Source organism: Crocuta crocuta, unplaced genomic scaffold (assembly GCF_008692635.1).
Source record: "Crocuta crocuta isolate KB4526 unplaced genomic scaffold, BGI_CrCroc_1.0 scaffold119, whole genome shotgun sequence".
Taxonomy (NCBI): Eukaryota; Metazoa; Chordata; class Mammalia; order Carnivora; family Hyaenidae; genus Crocuta; species Crocuta crocuta.
This window is the reverse complement of record NW_027551562.1, coordinates 3,066,178-3,089,775: the sequence shown is the minus strand read 5'-3', so window position 1 is coordinate 3,089,775 and position 23,598 is coordinate 3,066,178. Positions and strand designations below refer to the sequence as shown.

At 50.0% G+C, this 23,598-nt stretch overlaps 1 protein-coding gene across 1 annotated transcript in view; it reads right to left on the bottom strand.

The window, feature by feature from the left end:
- Positions 1 to 3,918: 3,918 nt before the first annotated feature.
- TG (thyroglobulin) overlaps positions 3,919 to 23,598 on the bottom strand; it is a 251,055-nt gene continuing 231,375 nt past the window's right edge. Inside the window, exons 48-50 of the mRNA XM_077750014.1 lie at positions 5,821 to 5,955; positions 4,967 to 5,157; positions 3,919 to 4,096 (exon numbers count right to left, since the gene is read on the bottom strand). Of these exons, the coding sequence (XP_077606140.1) occupies positions 4,011 to 4,096; positions 4,967 to 5,157; positions 5,821 to 5,955 (412 nt within the window). The 3' untranslated portion in view covers positions 3,919 to 4,010. The remainder of the gene's footprint in view (positions 4,097 to 4,966; positions 5,158 to 5,820; positions 5,956 to 23,598) is intronic.

Sequence of the window (23,598 nt, the reverse complement as noted above, 5' to 3'; positions counted from 1 at the left end):
AGTTGATTCAGACTGATGACTGGGCTTGCAGTGAATTTCTTCACTTCCTTTCTTGATTCCTGTCTTACTTATTCTTAAATTCATTCTGGTTTCCGTGTGAGATGGTGTCCTGCTCACCTCTTGACTTTTCAGTGACCCTTGCCCCGGTGTCAGTGTCCTGTGCCCTTCCTGATCTTTGCAGACAGGGTGTCCTCACGGCCACCTTGGTTCACATCAGGCTGGCCCGTCCCATCTAGGCATGGACAAGGACTTCCAGATAGATCTCTGTGGTCTAGGAGAAAGTGCTGGAGCCTGCGGCCATCATTCTGAAACCAGTATTCTGACAGGGGCTGGCTGTGGGGGCCCAGGATGCACATCTTCTTTCTGGCTCACCCCTTCATCATGGTGTGGGCTTCGACCCCCTTCAGCTCAAACAGTCTAACTACTGTGTATTGTCTCTTTAGCTACTCTTTTTTTTTTTTTTTTTTTCCTGCAAGCTGTTTCAAGGCAGGGGCCCAGACATCCTGACCTTTGGTTCCCTCAGATTTTCCATCCATAGCTTTCTCCTGGACTGGTCAGTAGTGGGTGCATCGTATGGGCTGTTCACTGTAAGGACTTACGAACACCACCTCACTGTTTTCTGTTCACATACATTAGCGCCCTCAATCGGCAGGGCGGATTCGCAAAGTAGGCTTTATTATTATAACAGGACATTAAGATGGGATGTTTTCTAGCTCAGTTTTCAAAGGCTGAGAACAAATAGCATGTGGTATCCAGGGCTAGACTGTCGTGCAAGGCTGACCAAGGGAGTGGCTCAACCTGGCTCTACCCACATTAGACCATCACCCACTCCAACCATATTAAAGAATGTGAACGACCAATTTTCAGGGCTAATGATGGAGGATTTGGAGTTTTGTTATTAGTCTGGAGCAGACCTTTTGTTATGAGGAAAACAACGAGCTATGCCCTATCCAAGGGCAGGATAAAACATACCTCTGATTAGGGATAACAATATATTAGTTTCCTATGGATGCTGGAACAAATTATCACAACTGTATGAGCTTAAAACAACACAGAATATTGTCTCACAGTTCTGTAGATCAGAAATCCGACATAAAGGTCAGTGGGCTAAAACCAAGCTGGCTGCAGCTACATTCCTTTATAGAGGATCTAGGGGAGAATCTATTTCTTTGCTTTTTTCCAGCTTCTACAGGCCACTCAATGCCTTCCTCCACCTCCAGAAATGTTGGGCCAAGTCCTTCTCACACCGCCATCTCTCACATCCTGTCTCCTGCCTCCCTCCTCTACTTTTGAGGACCCACCTGGTAATTGTTATTACATTGGGCTCACCTGGGTAATCGCAGATACCTTCCCCATCTTAAGGTCAGCTGCCTAGCAATCTTTTTTTTTTTTCAGAGAGAGAGAGAGAGAGTGTGTAAGCAGGGGAGGGTCAGAGAGAGAGGGAGACACAGAATCTGAAACAGGCTCCAGGCTCTGAGCTGTCAGCACAGAGCCTGACGTGGGGCTCGAACCCATGAACCGCGAGATCATGACCTGAACCGAAGTCGGACGCTCAACTGACTGAGCCACCCAGGTGCCCCATCTGCCTAGCAATCTTAACTCCACCTTTGACTAATGCCTTCTTGTTGTGGAGCCTTAGTCATCCACAGGTTCTAGGAACTGGGGAGAAATGTTATTCTGCCTACCACGCACAGGGAGTAATAGGCAGAAATAAAAGTGCTTCCAGCATACACCTTGTTAAGCATTGCTCACCCAGTAAACTTAATGGAATCCATTCTACAGGTAAGGAAAATAAAGATCAGAGAACTTAAGAGTAGCATCCATTCTTTTTTTTAATTTCAATTTCAAACCCTTGTATTAAAGGCTGACTTTATTTATTTATTTATTTTTGAGAGACAGAGAGAGCGTGAGCAGGGGAAGGGCAGAGAAAGGAGACACAGAATCCAAAGCAGCCTCCAGGCTCCGAGCTGTCAGCACAGAGCCTGACACGGGGCTCGAACTCATGAACCGCAAGATCATGACCTGAGCGGAAGTCAGCCGCTTAACCGACTGAGCCACCCAGGTGTCCCTAAAGGCTGACTTTAAGAGGAGAGTCCATTCTTGACTGTGCATTGGAATTCTCTGATGCTTGGCCCCACTGACTTGCTCCAGGATTCGGATCTAACTGATCTGGGATGTGGTATTGGGACTGATATTTCGTTAAAGGGCTCAGATGATTCTAGCCGATGGCCAAGGCTGAGAACCACTGGGCTGAAGGAATTACTCCAAGTCATTCTGCTACTGTGAGCACCTGGCAGGGCATGGAACAATGCCTGGGTCTACCTTAGTCCAAAGCCCCCGCTAAGGTGTTGGTGGCTGAGGAAACTCACGCTTGTACCCAGTGACGGTCTCGTCATTCATCTCTGCTAACTGCACTCCAGCTGCATTGGCACAGCAGTATCTTCACTCTAGGAAATAAGTCATGTTCGTCTAGTCAGATCATGGTAAGCCCATTCCCTATTGTCAGTGGTTGGTCTAAAAGTGGGGATGCAACTCCATTATGGCCAATGAGATGTAAGGGGAATTTTGCTGGGAATTGCTGGGGAGGAAGTTTTTCCGAGAAAAGAAAGAGGCACTTGAAGGGAAGGCTACCATGCCTTGCTTTCTTCCAGCATGGATGCCATCAAGAGCAAATGTGATGTCCGGAACTGTGGCAGCCATTCTGTGTCAGTGGAATGAGACATCATCCATGTGCTGAAGGCAGCAAGGAGGAGGGCTGGAAAGAGTCTGGGACCTTGACCAATCCTAGGACTACCCACCTCCTGACGTATTCTTTGGTTAAGGCACTTAAGTTGGGTGTTTGGTTCTTGCACTGAACTATCCTGATGGATCCTCTAAGCAGGTTAGAGGTTACCGGAGGTCTTCAGTGCTTTCGGTAGGGCTTTGCACAATACACGATGTCATTACAGACCTACGTGAATTCTAGGGAGTGCAAGGAAATAGAGAAATCAGAAGATCTGAGTTGAACTCTGATTGTCCACCTCCTCCCTGTAAGAAATTAGGCACTCCACAAGCCTTTCTGAGACTCGCCTTCCACATCTGCAGAATGGGGGCGATGGTCCCAACATAGGAAGTATTAATGAGTCTGATCTGTGCCCAGATGAGATGGACATATGTAAACATATGACACACCACATAAATGACAGAGTCTGATAATCAGCTCCATCTGCTTTTACTCTGGGTTAATTCTCTCTCTCTTGCTTTGTCTCCCTGTCTCTCTCTGGGATGTGTGTGTGTGTGTGTGTGTATGTGTGGGTGTATGTGTGTGATTAAGAGAGAAGAGAGTTTTAAACAGATCTGCCTTCCTAAGTGTGTCCTTTAGGGGGGTAAATGATAAAATCTGTTACTTATCTGGGAGCCCAAAGCAACCATAATTGAGGTAATAATTCTATCTCCTTCCTTCTACCCTGCTCACATTCAATCAAGTCCTATCAATTCTGCTTCCTAAAAGGTTCTCAGGTCTCTGCCTTCTCCCACTTCTACCCTCACTGCCTTAATTCAGACCTCATTGTCTCTTGCTTCGACTATTACACTGACCCAGTTGGTCTCCCGCCTCCATTCTGGAACCTTCACAAGAGAATTCTAACACGCAGGTGGGACTGTGTAACCCGGGGGCCCACCCTCGATGCATCCTCCTTTCTTGTGTTACTATCAACACCTGTTCACCTATCCTTTTCTCTGTCCAGAGGCCCGGATCCCTGCCTTGCTGGCAAATCAGCACCGGGCCTGGGGTGGAGAGAATGTTCCACAAATATCGGTTGGAAGGAAGCAGCAGCCTGGGGTACCAGCCTCAGGAAGATCATGAAGATGTGGTTTGGTGTCTCCCAAGGATTGTCTTAAATAAACAAATCTGAGCCATGCATGCATGTAGACATTTTATTGAAAGTTAGTGGCTATTTTAGAGAGTAAGATGCCCTTGGTGGCAGCCTGAGAGGGGGTGGCAGATTGGGCAGGGGCAGCTTGGGAGACGGTCACTTGCTGTAGCTCTTGGAGCCTGGCTCTCCGGTCAGCCGGTCCTCCTCTTCACTCTCTGCTGGCGGCCCCTGCTTGGCCTCATCTGAAACAGGAGAGGCAAGGCTGGTCCAATCGAATCAGGTCTTCTCCCTCATCTCTTCCCCTTTGGCCCTAAGAGAACCCAGCCTCTGATGGGCCTTTCCAATGATTGCTCAACAGAGGGGCATCAGATACACCACCACATAGCCAGCCATGCTAAGGGTACAGTGGGACTTGGGATCAACAGAGAGCCACTTGGCCTGGAGGCTAATGCAGCATTGGGCGTCTAAAGCACGTTGGGCAGGGTCACGTCCCTGCTGAATGTTCCAATCCCATCTCTTGCTGCATGAAGAAATTCCATGCTTCTGAAAACCTTCAGCCCCACCATCACCTCCCCGGAGAGCCTTTCCAGACCCTCCCTCTGCTAGGCTCCCACTGGCTTGGGCAGAGACTTCCATCATGGTGCTGGGAAAGCCGAGGGGCCATTTGCTGGGTTACATCATACACTCCCTCATTCTTCCCGGAAGCTTCTTAAAGGCATTGCATTTATTTCTGTGTTTCAAGGGCCCTCATCATGATTCATTTTCTGTCTTTAACGCCTGTTCAACAGAAGTTCTCTCTTCAGCAGGAAGAGGTGGTAATGCCCACTTCTTCCCTGGCTAGAAATCCCACACTGAGGCCCCAGTGTCCTCGCCGCACCCCCCCACCCTCTCTCTCTCTTACTTCCCCCTCCGGGCCCCATCAGAGCAGGAGAACCCCCAGAACTGGGAGCTCCTTGTGGAAAAGTGCTCAGTGATAGCACCCTATGATTCACAGGCTCCACTGTTCCCCACTCAGTGAGCGCAGTTAATGCAGAGGGTTACCAACCAACCCGCCCTCTGCCCAGCCTCCACCTGCCCTCTGCCCAGCCCCCTGCCCGCTCCAGCCTCCCCACCTGCCGTGGCCTTCAGAGACTGGATGTACTTGGACCAGAAGGAGCAGTCAGCGCTTTTCAGGCCCTGTCGATTGGGAAGCAGGACACTGAACTCCTTGTAGATCTCCCCGCCGGCACGTGGGACGAAGTCAGGCCAGGGGGCTGCAAATTCGGGGGCTTTCCTTGAGAACTCATGTGGGTAGTTGGGATTTCTGGGAAAATGACAAGAGAGAAACTTCCATGAGGGAAACATATCATTCCTTGTATCACTTGGGATCACTTTCCACTTGGACTCAGGGTCTAGGGACCAGATCACACACTTTTAGGTGTCAGGGCAGAGTTTGAACCTGGCTGATCTGATGTCTAGCACTGTGCTCTCTTGCTGCATTACAAACGGCTAGAAAGGCCCCTGACTCACCTCACCAATCTCAGGCCATTTCTGGAAAGGGAAAGACATGAGTTCATGACCCAGCAACATACTCAGCGAGATATTTTGTTCTCATGCCGGGGGGAGGCGCTACTGTCCTCCTGTGGGTGGAGACCAATGAAGGTGCTGAATAGCCAGCAATGCCCTGGATGCCCTCACCATGAAGACTCATCCTGCCCCAGTGTCAATAGCACTGAGCTCCAGGAACCCTGATCTGGAGCCATTACATGTGGCTGAATAAGGGAGCATGTGATTGGAGCTTCCCTTCACCGAGGTTAATCTCCACAGACTAACCTAGCTAGAAAAGGGAGACTGATACAGGGAGCCCAGTGGCAGGTGACCACAGTGGCTGGAGGGTGGGGTAGGGTGAGTCCACCAATGTGCCCTTAGCATTCAAAGGGAGGAAAGGAGGCGTGATGGCAGCAGCGGGCACATGCCGTCCACTCACCCGGATCGGATGAAGTTGGAAAAGAACTGCATGATTTTCAGTGACAGGCTTTTCTCCTCCAGAGTAAACTGCCCCTCATAGGTAGGGTGGAAGGGAAGGCCAAAGGCATACTGAACATCTGTCAGCAATTCCAGGCTGAGAAAACACATGGGAATAAGAAGAAGCAAAAATGAAAGGAATCATCAGCTATGGAAAAGTCCAACGACCCAAATCCAATATTCCTCCCCAAATGAAGACTTTTCTTTCTTTATGTTTAGAATTCTGTTTTCGTGCTTAGTTTGTTTAATTGAGATTTGGTTTGGCCTTTAGTCCAATGGCCCCCCAGATCCAGGACACATCTATTGGCTGAAGCGTAGCACCCACCTCTCTGCAAACAGTGCCTGTGAGCGACTTTCCAAGAGAATGCTCTTTGGACCATACTCCATGACATGTGCAATGTCAATAGAACATCTGTTTGTTCAAAATAGGCTGTAGGGGCCCCTAGGTGGCTCAGTTGGTTAAGCATCTGACTTCAGCTCAGGTCATGATCTCGCAGTTCATGAGTTCGAGCCCCACATAGGGCTCTGTGCTGACAGCTCAGAGCCTGGAGCCTGCTTCGGATTCTGTATCTCCCTCTCTCCCTCCCCCACTCATGATCTCTCTCTCTCTCTCTCAAAAATAAATAAACATTAAAAAATAGTCTGTATTTTGAGCCCCTTCTCTGTGTTAACCTTTGTTCATACGACTTACACTCGCATACCTCTTCAAGGATGACATTCACCATATAGCCTAGGCCAGTGCCTAACACAGCATTGCTGGCTGGTCAATAAATATATCGTATGACTGAAATGAACAACTAATAAGCAGCATGCAGGACGGAATAAAAATTTAGAGGCCAGATGAGAGGTTTGAGTGGACTGGGTTGGAGCTGTCTTGGGGAGACGTGCTCAGGGCTACCCAGGGCCATGGGGGTGAACCCTGGGAGAGTGTCACAGTGGAAAAGCTAGAAGGGACTTCACAGCTGTGTAGTAAAGAACCTGACTTTCCCCAAAGACTTTGTGCCCTGTGATCATACCTTTGTTTAGGGCAGAGGCTGATTGCACCGAATTTTCCACAAATATAGTCACACTTGACAGTCTTAGGGTGGGGACAGGTCACACCAAAAGACCATATGACTTAGGGTGGGGGAGTTAGGTCACACGGTATCAGTGGACCTAGAGCCTGAGATCAACCATGGGCAATCAATCAACCAGTCAATCGTGCCTATGTAACTGGGCTCTAATGAAACCTCTGAACGCCAAGTTTGGGTGAGCATCTCTGGTTGGTGCTACCCTGCGGGCACTGTGACACATCAGGGGGGCAACCCTTCCTGACTCTACTAAGAGGGGATTGTGGGGCTCTGTGTTTGGAACCCTCCTGGGCTCTGTGTTGTACGGCTCTTCCTTTGTCTGGTCTGAATTCACTCCTTTCCCTGTATAATGTAACCGTGAGTCTAGCGGCTTTCAGTGAGGTCTGTGAGTCTTTCTAGAGAATAATCAAGCCTGAGGGTGGTTTGGGGAGGCCCTTGAATTTGCACTTGGTGTCAGAAGTGAGTATGGTCTTGTGTGGACATTGCACTCTCTCACCTTGTAGTCGGCCACAGCTTATCACAAGAGCCAACTCTAATTCCACAGATGAAGAAAACGAAGTCCAGAGACATTTCCTGACTTACCCAGAGACACGCAGTGAATTGAACAGCGGTGTCAGCTCAAGAGCATTGCTGGGGACATGATCTAGCAGGGGGCATGCAGCCTAGCGGCCCATCCTGGGCCTGAGTCCTCCCCCTTTCAAGCCGGTGACCTCTGACAAGTTACATGGCCTCCCTGATTCCGTTTTGTCATCTCTGGAGCAGGTACACAAATACTGGCTTCACGGGGTCATTGTCAAGGTTGGAATAAGACGGTATTTGTAGCAAGGACTTGAAAGGTAAGGGGAACATTCTTTCTCATCCACCCTTCTACTTTCTATGTAATCATCATCATCAAGCTAAAAGCGGTGTTTCCGGCCATGGGCACAGAACGCCACCAGTAGTTCTCATCTGTGCTGGTATAACAGGAAGTCACACACTGGACGCATGGGTGGGAAAGGGCTGGGGCCAGCTGGCTCCCGGATACAAGTGGTTTGTGTGGATGTGAAATCACCCTGAGGGCAGGCACAACGTTTCGGGGACAGCATAGCTCTGCCTATGAATCAGAGGGATTCGTGGTGGTTATTCCAGAGACTGGGAAGGGGAACCCTCAACCTCAAGGGTATGAAAGGGAACATATCAAGCCAACTGAGCGCCTTCTCTGTTGTCCGTCCTCTCGCAGGCTGAGAACTGGGGTGACCAGTGGGACAGGGCTGGGCCCGATGCCCAGGCGCCTAGCCTAGCCTGGGGACCTCCAGGGGTTCAAGGGCCGGGCAATTCCCCTTGGGACCATGAGCATGATTGATTGCCAAGTGCACATCTGACTGTCAGCAGGGCATGGGGGGAACAACATGGGACTGAGTCACTCTGCTGAATCAGCTCTGTCACTTACTGCCGGAGTAACCCTGGATGAGTCACTCTGTAGGTCTCAGTTTGCTCATCGTGAAGCACCAGACCGAACCAGCCATGGCACGTGTGAGCCAGTTCCAAGCGCTTTGACGAGAGCCGGGCAGCGTTGTGATCAAGGTTACTGTGTGTCAACACCAGGCTCCACAATGGAAGGGGCCGTGGAAGGGACGGGAGCCCCTGTGAGACAAACAGGGCTAACGGCATGGGTTAAGAGGGGAATTTCTATGACAGAGTGTGGTGGCTCTCTGCAAACAGTGGCAAGTACCCTGCACGCATTTAGAGAGGGTTTTAACCTTATTCCCGAGCAGGGAGCAGGAAGGGGTAGTGGCATCAGTATTTATACATCCTGGCACCCAAAGAGCTAAGTCCCTTGTCCAGAGCCCAGAAGCATCTGCTCACTGTGCTCGGTCAAGTGCGGACGAGCACCCAGAGTCTGCCATGGCCGAGGTCACCTGTTTACAGCCAGCTCGACTCAGACTCAGTGCCTGTTTGCAGTTGCCATTTTCCTGGTGTTGCGTCAGGAATCAGAATGGGCTTCTGACCATCCGACACTGCAGACCCGCCAAGGACATCAGTGGTACCATCTGTACATTTCCCAGGCGGTGACCCAAGATGCCGCCACATGCCTCAGACACGGGAGTGCCAGGACCCGGAGCCAAACCCCCCAGACCCCAATCCAGTTCTCCGTCTACATGTGTGTAGGGGCTGAGGGTCACTGAAAAGCACTAAGGACCCAGCTTCTCAGTGATGTTGTAAGACTTGGAGGGAAAAGGAACACAGAGAAAAAGAAAGCCAGGAAGACAGAATTAATGCAGTAAAACTCATCTCTCACGTACCCTTTCTTGGTAGCTGACAGGTTCCCTTCACCCCACCCCCACCCTGCCCCTGGTTATCTCGAGGGCCCGGAGTGATTTGCAGGGTGTTTACTGTGGAGGAAGGTCAGGCTCCAGGAGGGCATTTTGTCGCAAGGCCCCACACTGGAACGTGGCGATGCCAGACCTACGCCAGGTCTGTGATTCCAAAGCCGGCTGAGCCCTGATCTCCCCACGCACCCTAAGGGCTGCCCAGCCCCCGGGGGCTGCAGAGGAGCCAGGGCAGCCTGCCATGAGCAGGGGACATCCTTTCCCCTCTGCTGCCACACCGGGGCCGCCCCTTCCCCTGCGGTGTGGAGAAGGGGCCCCGTCTGTTTCCCAGAGGCCCTTCAGGGAAAGTGGCCAGATGACTTTTCCACGGCTGCCCTGAGAAATGACCACAAACTCAGTGGCTTAAACCAACACAAACATGCTATCTCATCGTCCCCAGAGTTCAAGGGCCCAGCATGGGTCTCGCTGGGCTACAATCAAGGCGTCAGCAGGCTTTGTTCCTCCTGGAGGCTCCGAGGGGGAACCTGCCTCCTGGCTGTGACAGGATTGGGGTCACTGAGGCGGGGGACACAGTTCCCGTTTTCTGCCTGGCTGTCAACTGAAGGCCGCTCTGAGCTCTGGAGGCCACGGCTGGTGGCCTCCCTCCTCTACCATCAGGGCCTACGTGCGGCATCTCTGACACGGTCCTCTCCCTCTCGCTTTCGCTCTGAAGGACTCGTGTCCTTACACGGGGCCGCTGGGATAACCCTGAATAATCCCCCGTACCAGGAACCTTAACCGCAGCTGCCAAGTACCTTTGTCACGTAAGGTAACACAGTCACAGGTCGTGGGGATTAGGATGTGGATGTGTCGAGGGGCTTCTGTTCTGCCTACCGCAGCAGCCTGTCTGTCCTTTATTTCTTCCAAACAGTTGCGTTCCAACAGTGTAGTGAGCAGGGTTCAAATCCCAGCTCAGCCACCTAGGATCTGGGAAGTCTTGGGCAAACTGCATGATCTTTCTGGGCCTCAGTGTCCCCATCTGTCAAATGGTGACACAATCAGGCTTCCAAACATTAAACGAGGTGGAGCAATATTTCAAATTTCTTGGGGCGCCTGGGGGGGCTCAGTCGGTCAAACGTCTGACTCTTGGTTTCGGCTCCGGTCTTGAACCTCATGGTTCGTGAGCTCAAGCCCCGAGTGGGGCTCCGTGTTGATAGTGCAGAGCCTGTTTAAGATTCTCTTTCGTCCTCTGTCTCTGTCCCTCCCCTGCTCATGCTCAATCTCTCTTTCAGAATAAATTAATTAATTAAAAAATATTTCAAATCTCTTGCTCAGTCTGTAGCTCATCTACTCATTCCCTTTTCCTCCCTACCTGCCAGAAANNNGGCTTTAACCTGTGAGTTCCATTGCAGGGTTCCGGGGGACCGTGAGTTCCCTGAAATTATATGTGAAACAGTGAGACGCTGTATATCGATGTTATCTCGGGAGGGGCTTCGTAGCCTTCCTCACCTTCTCAGGAAGATCGCTGCCAATGGTGTGCTGGTTAAACTTTAACAATTGCCTTTTGCCAATTTCCGTGTTGTAAGCCCTCTTCCAGAGAGAATCTAGACTACCAAGGTGCCTTCATGGAGCTCGGAGTCAGGAAAGATGGCTCTTAGGAGCAGGTACAAGTCCCCTCCAGCCTGCCACTGTTGGTGACCCCGGCAGGTCACAGAGCACTGCTTTTGGGAAAAGGCCTGGTCTTGCAGCCCATCTGATCTGTTTAATTTGAGAGGCTTGTTGTGTATGAGGACTTCTTTGTTTTCTCCTTAGCAGAGCTGATCTTTATCGGGATGCTGGAGTTATTTCGAGCAGTTTAAGGCAGACATCTGGAGGAAGGGCCGACAGTGGGAGCCGGGGAAGAGGGCATTGAGGATCAGAGGACCCCGGGCCCCGGGCTGAGAGTCCCAGGACTCTCCAGAGGGAGAAGACAGGGTTTGCATTCCGTGTCTGCGGAGGGAGACGTGGAAGAACATTCCAGGGACTGACAAGGTAAAAGGAGTGGCTTGCTAGCTGAGCGGTCATGGTGTCGGCAGGTGGGGGGGGACGCATACTTATTGGGCTTCCTTGCTCTGTGCTGGGTGTGATCACTGATAAATCATACATCCAAACCTGCGGTGGTCATGTAGGCATGCGGTCATGCCTGGTGGTATTTTACGTTTAGCTGTCACTTGCTGCCTCTGGTAATAATTCTCCAGACCAACTTCCCCTCCCCTGGAGTTCCTGTCCCAGGCTCAAGCCAGGTCTGGATCTCCTCACCGTCACATTCGGGCATGGGGACCAGGAGAGCTCTCTGCCCCGAGCCAGGTGAGCTGGGCTCAGACCCCGCTTCTGCCGCTGGCCCTCTGAGCCTGTTTTCCTACCTGTAGAATGGGTCTGATCATCTCTGTTCAGCCCTCCATGCGGCATCGCTGGATGCTCAGAGACTCTAGTGGATGGAGATCCCTCCAAAGTTTTCAAATTGCTCTCCAAGGAAGAGCCGGTGCTGCTGATGTTGGTGGTGCTACGTTCAGCCAGAGAGCAGGAGGAACTGATGGGCCACATGTCCCGGGGACGACTGTGAGTGTGACGTTTCAGTCTCAGGGTGTGAAAACGGTTCGGGGGGATGCTGGCGGAACACAGGACGTCAGCACAAGACTGTCCTCGAGTCACATCTGGCGAATGCCTGCCGCGTGGGGTGCTGGGGACAGGGCTGGGGGTCACGTCTGGTGCATGCTTGCTGCGTGGGGTGCTGGGGACAGGGGGGACAGGCAGGGGTCAGTCACAACCTGCCACGGAGCTCACAGCCGAACAGGAAATGCAGAGAAGCCGCCATTTTTAAAAGGGGTTGTGGGTTGTGTGATACACAGATAACAAATGATGGGAGTATTTACAAAGCCCCACAAGAAGAGAGAAAAGCAGCACCATTGTCAAAGGCATGGACAGGAGTGTGCGGAAAGTCAGGGAAGAAACCTCGCGGTTGGCGTGTGCCTTGGAAAGGGAATAGGGGGTTAGTGAGTGGGCTCGGTGGGGAAGGGCCTTTAGAGCGAGACTCAGAGCAGGGGAAGTGATGGGGTGGCTTCTGTGAGAGCGGATAGGGACTGGGGTCTGGGCACAGAGGGAGAGGGGGCTGACTGGGGTCTGCGGCAGGGAGCGGAGTCCCCACCCAGAGCTCTGGGGCTCGTCTCTTGCACCGAGAAGCGCCTCATGCTGAAAAGTGAAATGGGTATTTTTCATGGTCCAGGAAAACCGAAAGTCTGGGAATCACTGACTGCTCACTCGCTATGGTCCTTCGGGCTCTAGTTCTGTGAAAGGGGTGAGAATCGAGGCCCGAGGAATCGAAGGCCGCATCGTCAAGGGGTCGGGGGACATCAGCAGCTTCTAAGCAAGCAAGCTCTGAGCTGCATTTCTTCTAGAAGTATTCCTGAGATGGTATGGGGGTGGCGGGACACTGGACCTGAGAAATCACAGGATTGCTGCATCTGTCCAGGAAGGACACAGGGTTGGTTCCGTTTACATCATGTTCCCCAACCTCCCCATTCAGCCACCCTGATCGTCTTAAATCCTGCTGGTGTGGCCCCCGGGCCTGCAGTCTGGCCAACCAAAAGCCACATTTTAGAGATTAGTCATTGCACAAGCTCCTGACTTGAGCTCTGTTTCTGGCACAGGGGAATCATCATTCATGGCCCTTTGGGGCTGATTAGGGAGCACAGGGACCGAGGAGGTGGTGTCCCCAGAGGGAAGGACCTGAGCTGGGCTCCCCTCAAGGTGTAGACAGCGAGTGGGAAGGATCTTTCCCACCAGCGCTGTTCTGCATCGCAGAGGTCGCCCTTGAACTGACCCTGGGCTGAAGAGGCTTGTGCTGTGGATGGGCTCCCTAATCCTGTCCACCCGATCGATGGGTTTGAGAGCCTGTTGTTCCAGAGATTTCTGCCCTGGTTGTACTGCTGGAGGAAGTCTGTTGACCTCATCCCCGTAAAATATACTCCCTTTCTTATCTCTGGCCGGCATCTCTGGATAACTTCCTCCAACGGAAAATTCGGGGTCAAGGAGGAATGGAAATCCTTCTGTTTCCCAGGCTTTTTTTTTTTTTTTTTCTTTTTTGAGGGGTTGACACACTGTTAACGACCTTACAAATAGAAGCCTGTGAGTGTGCTTCTCTTTGGGCAAATCTAATATGCAAAGGTTTGGATTCTCCCTATGAGTTATCGAGAGGCAGTGACAGGCTTTACAAATGACTTTTGTTTTACAAAAAAGGTTCACTAGGCGATGCTTTAAAAATGAGCTCCCTGATTTACTTTAAATAATACAATCTCACCTTTGGCCCCCAGTGAAATACCTGCAATATTTCCACAGACCGGAAAGCCCAGCAAAGCTGGGCGATACATTGTTTTGTGGTACAAGCAAAGCTCTCAATGGACCTGGTGTATTCACCTGGACATTTAATATTTTTTAAAAGTAAACTCTACACCCAGCATGGAGCTCAAACTCACAACCTTGAAATCAAGAGTCCCAGGCTCTACTGGCAGAGCCAGCCAGGCGCCCCGGAACCTGGACATTTTATTCCCAGTATGAGGCATAACAACTACTCTGCTCAGAAAAGGCTGCATTTTCCTAGCCCATTGCATCCCATTCTCCCCAGGAAGTTATGTGTTTACCCAGAGCCAACTGTGTTTGTCTCAAACCTGTTTATGCCAGTTGTGTTTGTCGTGGCAATTATAGAGTTTAATTAAATTAATTAAATATCATGTAGATACCCTGCTTTCAAGAAACCAAAGCTGGAAACCATAGGCTGTGCATTACGTTTGTGGTTTTGCAGGAATTTCAAAGGGAGCCTTTTCTGCCTCGCAAGCCTCCGACCCTGCACAGAGAGAACGGCGGGTGCCTGCACGTTCATGTGCGCAGAGGTGATGACATGTTTAAGGTGTATACCTTCCTTGTTCATTTCTCAGGAGTTCCCGTCTTAATAGACTTTTCCGATTAACCAGCTGATCATCACCCTGGATAACACGGTTTCAATTCTATTAAGAAAACACACCTGGTTTCTAGTGAACTAGGGGCGCCGGGGTGGCTCAGTCAGTTGAGCATCCAACTCTTGACTTTGGCTCAGGTCATGATCTCACGCGGTTCATGAGTTCGAGCCCTGTGTCGGACTCTGCACTGACAGTGCAGAGACTGCTTGGGATTCGCTCTCCCTCTCTCTCTGTTCCTCCCTTGCTTGAATGCTCACTCTCTCCCTCTCTCTCTCTCTCTCTTTCTCTCTCAAAATAAATAAACATTAAAAAAAATCTCTAATGCCTTTCCAACATATTCAGATAAAATACCATCTCCTTGCCTACCACGTCATACGAACTCCTATGTGAACTACAAGACCCTGTCTCCTACATCTCCAACCACCCTCCTCCTCCTCAACAAACTCCAGCTCCCAGGACTACTTTTTTTCTTTTTCTTTTTTTTTTTTTTTAAATAATTTATTGTCAAGTTGGCTGATATACAGTGTGGTCTTGTCTTCAGGAGTACATTCCTGTGATTCATCACTTACATACAACAGCCAGTGCTCATCCCAACAAGTGCCCTCCTCAATGCCCATCACTTATTTTCCCCATCCCCCATCCCTCCACCCTCATCAACCTGAGTCTGTTTTCTGTATTTAAGAGTCTCTTATTGGGGCGCCTGGGTGGCTTAGTCGGTTAAGCGTCCGACTTTCGCTTAGGTCATGATCTCGCGGTTCGTGGGTTCGAGCCCCGCATCGGGCTCTGTGCTGACTGCCAGCTCAGAGCCTGGAGCCTATTTCAGAGTCTGTGACTCCCTCTCTCTCTGACCCTCCCCTGCTCACACTGTCTCTCTCTCTCTCTTAGAAATAAAAATATCTTAAAAAAAAAAAAAGAGTCTCTTATGGCTTGCCTCCCTCTCTGTAACTTACATTTCCTTCCCTTCCCCTATGGTCTCCTGTTAAGTTTCTCACATTCCACATATGAGTGAAAACATGCTATCTGTCTTTCTCTGACTGACTTATTTCACTTTGCGTAAAACCTCTAGTTCCCTCCACGTTGTTTCGAATGGCAAGATTTCATTCTTTTTCATCTCCGAGTAGTATTCCATTGTGTATATAAATCACATCTTCTTTATTCATTCATCAGTTGACGGACATCTAGGCTCTTTCCATAATTTGGCTATTGTTGATAGCGCTGCTGTAAACAGTGGGGTGCATGCGCCCCCATGAATCAGCACCCCTGGATCCTGGATAAACTCCTAGTAGTGCTATTGTTGGGTCGTAGGGTAGTTCAAATTTTAGTTTCCCTGGCTTCCTTCTTTATTCTCAAATATGTCGAGCCTTCTCCCTTTCTCCTTCTTAGGGCCATTTTCTGAGCTTGTGTGTGTTGTCTGCTCTTTGCCGCTTATCCTGAGCCCTCTGTCAGTCCCACCACCCGACTGCAGTGTTAACAAAGAGGACAGCCCCTCTCTGTCTTGCTGGCTGCTCCACCTCTAGGATCTAGAAGGGGATCTGGGGCATAGACGGCAGTAGGTAAATATTTGTTGAGTCAGTGCTGAAGAGGATACAGTGCACGCACCCTCACATACCACGAGCCTGGAGTGGCCAGTGTTAGAAAATGTCTTACCTCCATTTTCACTGGTAAATAATCATATTAATCACACAGGATGTAGCCAGGCCAATGGACTCCATTCAAGAATCCGGTCACTTAATATTTTCTTTGGGTCGCTAATTCCAACAAACTCAACAAGACAGTCAATTAAAGAGATAATATTTTGAATCTGGAATGTCAATGGCCCCTGGAATGCATGCACATGTCTAGAATGCAAATGTAGTGGTGTACAGAATGTCTTGAGTCTAGAATTTACGACTTTGTTTTCCAGAGTTGGGACATCTCATGAAGGAAGAACACTGCTGCCTCTTAAGTCATTTTGAATTTCTTTTTCTTCTTAGAGACTTGTTCCAAAAGCAAAATTAACCCATAACATCTAGAATATGCCACATGTTTAACCCACATTGACTTGAATCTCCATGCTATGAAGTAGATGTAACTATACCCATTTTATAGGCAGGGAAACAGAAAAAACCTGCTTGAAGGCAGGCTGCTAATGAGTGGAAGAGATGGAATTAGAACCCCAGTTGATTTCCTTTCAAAGGATGCTTTCTTCCATTACACTGAACAGCTTCTCCCCAAGTTAAAGAATTGTCCAACATCCTCCTGAGGAACCCGGGTAGGTGTGTAATTCCAAGAGCCATACCCCACCTCCATTCAGAGAGAAGTCAAGACTCATCTCTCTGAAACGTCCTCTGCAGGGTTGCAATGTGGGAAGGATACCTCAGGGTTCTGGGACCGAGGACTTTGAAAGGAGGTCCAGACCACAACACACAGCTCAAGCATGGTGGCCCACACACAGCCTCCCGGTGAATTTCCGTGGGAACCAGGAGCCGGCACCAGGGATCTGATGATGAAGGGCCTCCCTGTGCGCTCTGAAGTGGTCACCGCTCCCCTTCAGTGGCTGGTGCCCAGAGACTACCTCCTTTGTGGTTGTTTTCCTGGGACTTACTCATCTGCAATATGGATTCTTCCATTACAGCCCATCAAACAGTGCCGGAAGTCACTTAGTGAGTGCCAGCTTTGTGTCGGGGAGTTAGCTGGGCAGTCGGCTCGCGCGGCCTTATTTAATCCTGACACACTCCTATAGTTGTGTAAGTGCTATTATTAGCTCCTTCACACGAATGAGGAAGTGGAAGCTATGGGAGGTTGTTACCTGCCCGGAGGCACATCTTAAGTGGCTTACCTAGGTAGAGCCGTCTAAGGACAGGCAGCACCAGAGAATAACTCCGTACCCTCTTCCACACTTGCTGGGACCAGGCCCCCAGAGAAGGGGTGGGGGCAGGGTCCCCCAAACCTGAGCTGGCCGCAGGGTCTGGGGGTCCTTTGGCTATGTGAGCGTGAGAAGATACTGGGACCAGCGTGTCCTTTGGAAGGGACTGGTTCAGGAGAAGGACCACAAGATGGCAGAGCAGGAGGGGGGCAGGAGGAAGCATCCTCACCGAGTCTGGGAGGTGGCGCCCAGAGCTGGGCAAGGCCTTCTAGGGAATCGTCCTTGGCCTCCAACTTGAGAGAGGACTGCAGGCCGCGGCCCTGCTGCTGTGAATATGGGAATGAGGCTGGTCAGCCTTCCGGGCAGCTGGGTAACAGAAGTACCAGCCGTGCTGGTGAGCGTGTTCCCCATGGTGCGCCGTGGTCTGCCTGAACGGGCCCCCGTGGGGCCAAGGGCAGTGTCTGTGGGCAGAGGGGTCCTGCACTGACCAAGGACAAGTCTGGGAAAGGGGGTGCCTCGTCCCTTCGGGTGCTGTTAGTAATAAGCCCCGTTCTACTGGAGTCTGACAGTGGTTCTCGGCAGAGGGTGATTTTGCCTCCCCCCCCCTCGGGGACCCTGGACAATGTTTGATTTCCCCAACCATGGAGGTGCTTCTTGTGTTGAGTGAGGGGGGCTGGGAATGCAGCTAAGTACCATACAATGTACAGGAGAGCCTGTCACCACAAAGACTTATCCAGCCTGAGATGTCAACAGTGCCAGGTTGAGAAACCCTGGATTATAATTATCACCGAAAATCTCTCTTCCTGAAACACACGGCTACAGAGAGTAACCACAGAGGAAAGTGGCCCCAAATCTCCCCAGTGAGCAGAACTGAGCAAAAGAAAGCTGGTATGTTTTATCTTCATGTTAACAGCCCTGGAGATCAAAACTGCCAGGTATTACACACACACACACACACACACACACACACACACACACACACCTCAGATCTAGGCATTGTTTCCCTAGACCCTTTGAGCCACACTATGGGAAAGGTACTATTGCTTTCCCTGTGTATAAGTGAGGATGCACAGAGGCTCAGAGAGGATAAGCAACTTGCTCAAAGCCACACAGCCAGTAAAAAGACTTAGCCATGGAAGACACTCAAGAGGCTTTGGGTTGAAGGGTATGATTGAAANCACACTATGGGAAAGGTACTATTGCTTTCCCTGTGTATAAGTGAGGATGCACAGAGGCTCAGAGAGGATAAGCAACTTGCTCAAAGCCACACAGCCAGTAAAAAGACTTAGCCATGGAAGACACTCAAGAGGCTTTGGGTTGAAGGGTATGATTGAAAAACAAAACAAAACAAAACAAAACAAAACAAAACAAAACAAAACTGGAGAGAGGGCAGGAGACAGGGTTTGGGTCCAGATCGCTACTGATCTGCTCTGGGGCTGGGACACATTCCTTACTTCAGGCTTTTGTCTCTTCATCTATAAAATGAAGGACGCAGATGAGATCATCTTCCATATTCCGTGATTCTTTCCATCTAAATCTTAAAATGGAACCATTTTCGTTTCTTTGTCTCCTCCCCCATCCACAACACCTATTCTTTCCTCCCAGGGCTTGGTCCTCATTTTCAGGGATGCAAAGCTCATCTATAATCCAGGAGCAGTTAAAGAACCACGCCATGCTGTGATCAATTAGCAAGAGTCTTAAGAAAGTGGTAATTTATTGCATTTTGTGCGCTTGCTACGCCAGGAAAGCTAATATATGCTCACAGAAATGGAGGTACGAGACAGATGGCTGAGAATGCACGGCAGGCACATATATTTTAAGTCTGTAGGTTTGAGCCAGAAATAAATGAGGGGTGTGACAGCTCCGGGCAGAATGAGAGAGATGTCTTTTCAGGCAAAAAGGAGAAACTTGCCAACGATTAAATGGGCTGGTTTCAGGGATTCATTCAGTGATTTAAGCATCTACTAGGAAGCATCCCGTGACCGCGGTTGGAAAAATGACACAGACGCAGATAGTTGTCAAGGACACTCTCTGATGGGCGTGGATAATAGGACACCCTCCGCACTGACTGTCTGCCTCATTCTCTGTGCAAGTTAATTATCACAATAGCCCTCTGAAGCAGGCCCCATTCTCATCCCCATTTCTCAGGTGAAGAAACTGAGTCACCAAGGAGGTTAAGGGACTTGCGTTGGGTTTTTTTTTAAAATTTTTTTTAATGTTTTATTTATATCTAGGAGAGAGACAGAGACAGCGTGAGCAGGGGAGGGTCAGAGAGAGAGAGGGAGTGACAGACTGAAACAGGCTCCAGGCTCTGAGCTGGCAGTCAGCACAGAGCCCGACGTGGGGCTCGAACCCACAAACCGCGAGATCATGACCCAAGTGAAAGTCGGACGCTTAACCAACTAAGCCACCCAGGCACCCCTGACTTGCGTTGGGTTTCTAACCAAGTCAGGTGGCCCAGAGAACCTGCCGTCACCAGGACACTTTCTACCTCTGTACCCATTGCAACAGCCCTATCTGTGAAATGTTTTGGTGGCTCTGAGTGTCTCTTTCCTCCCAAATGGTAGCATGTGAGAGCAGAAGTCACTTGTGAGTGACTGAGCCCAGCGGGTTTCATGCTTCTCTAAACTCATGAACTTGATGCTTTACTCAGAGCTCAGGCTACAAGGTATAGAGAACGTTGTTCTTCTCCTTCAGGGCCCTGGGACCCAGTGTGGAATCAAGTGCTCCTGACCTTGCCCACCTACCTGTTCCCATTTTGCAGGTGACAAAACTGAGCCCCAAAGAGCCTATACACCAGAGTGGAAAGGACAGGCTGCGCAATTGTCAAACGAGGTAGTTAGAACAGCTTCAACATGATTTCCTAAGCACCTACTATCCTGTGCCAAAAGAGTCCCTGGGCTCTGAGAAGCACAGCAACTATGAAGACCCAAGAGGCACTTCATGAGGGTCTGGCTCACGAGCATGGCTTCTTTTCACTGGTGGGGGTTCCCGGGATCAGCAGTGGAGCTCTGTCTGTGGATCCCCAGAGGGACATGATGACTCGGAGTCTGTTCAAGGAGCCCTCACACAAGGACCACGTTGTTCTCAGGTCTGACACAGACCGCTCTGGGCCCTTGCCACTCAGGAGGCTTGTGAGCAGGGCTATCACTTTAGGGAGAAGAACGGTACTATGGGTTGAATTGTGTCCCTTAAAAAAAAGAGATGTTGGGGGCGCCTGGGTGGCTCAGTCAGTTAAGCGTACAACTTTGGTTTGGGTCATGATCTCACGGTTCATGGGCTCGAGTCCCACGTCGGATTCTGTGCAGGAAGCTCAGAGCCTGGAGCCTATTTCAGATTCTGTGTCTCCCTCTCACTCTGCCCCTCCCCCGCTCATGCTCTGTCTCTCTCTGTCTCAAAAATTAAAAAAAAAAAAAAAAAAAAGAGAGAGAGAGAGAGAGATGTTGGAGCCCTAATCTTAGGACCTCAGAACATGGCCTTCGTTAAAAATAGGGTCTTTGTAGAAATGACAGAGGACATAAGACAAGTCTCCATCCAATATGATTGGTGTCATTATAAAAAGGGGAAATTCTGACACAGAAACACAGCGGGAAGATAGCCATCTACAAGCCAAGAAATGTGTGAGGCTACCAGAAGCCAGAACAGCCTGGAACAGATCCTTCCCTAGAGCCTTCAGAGGGAGCATGACCCTGCAGACACCTTGCTTTAGGTCTTCCAGCCCCCAGAACTGTGAGACGACCCATTTCTATTGTTCTAACCCACATAGCATGGGCTACACAACTACGGCACCAGGAAACTAACAGGGGCGGGGCAAAGCATCATCGATTCTGGCCCGAATCACCTGAATCCTTTTGTCCTGTTTTGCTTTGATTGATCTTTCCCAGATGGAGCAGATGCCTTTCTGGGTTTGCCACTGTAAACTTTGGAGCCCAACGGCGTGTGCACATTGTTAAGGCTTCTGATGGGCTTGCGACAAGAGCATCATATCTTCTCATGTAATCTGTCTCAAAAGGGTGGACAGCAGAGAACCAGACTCCTGCAGTGGGTGCGAATCCCGAGACCCCTGGCATTTGGGAGACACACTGAGGCTTATACTACAAACAACTCCTGGTCGTGAGTGACCGCTGCCTGATGAGGGCAACTGTCCTCCCACACAAACCATCTCTGTCTTCACCGTTCCTTCTTCCAAATGCCTTCTTAGCAGAACTTTCGCCTGCCATTTATTTTCCTTCCTGCCACGTGGGGACAGTTGCTTGAATCCAGGAAGTGGATCAGGTTGGAATCATAAATAGTTCCAAGCAGAGAAACAGAAAGACCGCATGGTTTAGTGGAAAGGGAGTTTAGGGTCTCAGAGAGGTTATGGGTAAGCCACTGCCCTACAACCAATTGCTGCTGGTCCTTGGGGAGATCACGTGGAACTCCTTGAACCTCAGACTCTTCATCTGTAAAAGAGCAATGACTGTTTCAATCCTGCCAACTAGGATTCTGGATGTTTTTATGAAGTGTTATGTAGACTGAATAATCTATGGGGGAACCAGTTAAATAACGAGGCCTTTGGGAAACTGGAATGTCTGGGAGACAGGGTTAGTTCCCTATGGCTGTTGTAACAAACCGGCATAGACATGGTGGCTTAAAACAACAGATATTTATGGTCCCGCAGCTCTGGGGGCCAGAAGCCCCAGATCGGTTACGTGAAGCCAAAGTCAAGGTGTCAACATGCTTCCCCTGGAGGCTCTTAGGAAGAAGCCATTTTGTGCTCCTGCATCTCTTGTGGTTCCTTGGTTGGAATCTGGTGGAATTCCGTGGATTCTTGGCTGGTGTTTCTTGGCTTGTGGGTGCCTCCCTCCAATTTCTGCCTCCACGGTCACACTCCCTCCCTCTCTTCTGTGCATCTTCCTGAGTCTCTCTCTTTCTCTCTCTCTGGCAGAAACCTTTGTGATCACAGTTAGGACCCACCAGGGTAACCCAGGATCATTTTCCCGGGTCAAGGTCTAACTTAATCGCATCAGCAAAGCCCCTTTTTCCTTCTGAGGCAACATTTACAGGCTCCCGGGGTTGGGACCTGGCTTCTTTCAATGGCTACATTCACCCATTATAGGGAGGTTGCCAATTACAATGAGAAAGTGTGTATGTTTTTAAGAGTTCCCTTGGTGTCATTGCAAAGTAATACATGATAAAGCCCTGTCTTGGCTGGATAATTTATATCCCAGATATTATGAATGTCATCCCTGCCGGGGGACCATTAGCCTCATTTAGTAGATGAAGATACCGAGGATCAGAGTTGCAGAGGAGGCTGCCCAGTTCTGCACAGCTGGCAGGTGGTGGGATAGGACCCCTGGCTCTAAAGTTGGCCTTGGGACACCTCATCTCCCTGTTGCCCACGAAAGAGACCACGGATGTGGGTGACTGATGTCTTCCCTCCATGTGGCAATAATAAAACAATTCTGGCATCTTTTGGAGACCCGACCCCATGAGCTTCTGCTGCCTGCAAATGCTCACCCTGGACGGCTGGCCAGCAGGACGGCACACACCTTTCCGCCCTTGGCGGGGTGCTAGGACTTCCCAAAGGCGCTCCCACGTGAAGTGCATAATCTGATGTGACTTATGGGAATCACACCAGATGATGTGGGAAGTTGCTGGCCCAGCTGGGAAGGGGGTTGCGGTTTTCCAATATGGGTGAGTGGCTCAGGACTGCAAGGTCAAGGTCATGATGAAGTCCTCCTCCAACACCCTGGACGTCCATGTGCCGCACTGCCTTCATTGTACCGCTCTCCATCTGGCAGAGACCACCTAGTCTGTCTGCTTCCTTTGTTCTTTAATTTCTTTTTTTAAATGTTTATTTTTGAGAGAGAACAAGAACACGAGCAGGGAGGGGCAGAGAGAGAGGAGGGAGAGACTCCCAAGCAGGTTCCCCACTGTTAGCACATAGCTCGACATGGGGCTCGATCTCACCACCCACAAGATCATGACCTGAGCCAAAATCAAGAGTTGGACATTTAACCAACCGACCCACCCAGATGCCCCTGTTCTTTATTTTTAAATCTTGCCCTTGGCTTCTGGAACAGGCAGGGCTATATTCTGTGCCCACTGGTTTGGCCCTTCACTTATCATGGGCTTTCTTTCACTTACTTATTATTTCCCTTTTCCGTGGTGATGATTTTACTGCACCTGAGACTTTCATTATAAAGTACATTGAACATCTCTTGAGAGTAGGAATGGTATACAGATTATTCCTTNAAAAAAGAGCGGCAGCCATTTTCTTAAGTGAAACTAAGAGGCATAAATGTGTAGGGCTGATAAAGAAGCCTCCTCCCTCCAAGCCAGGTCAATCCATCAATAGCTAATGTTGGAACCCCAAAGTGCCTCTTACATCTGTTATTTTGTTTGCCCTTCTGACAACACTTGAGAGAATGTGGCTATTACTAATATACCCATTTTTCAGATGCTAAATGCCATGTCTGATGTCCCTGAGCCAAGATTTGTACCTCAGTCTTCCTTGCAGGTCACACAATGGACCCGGAGCCCTACGAGACTGTCTGTGCGGCT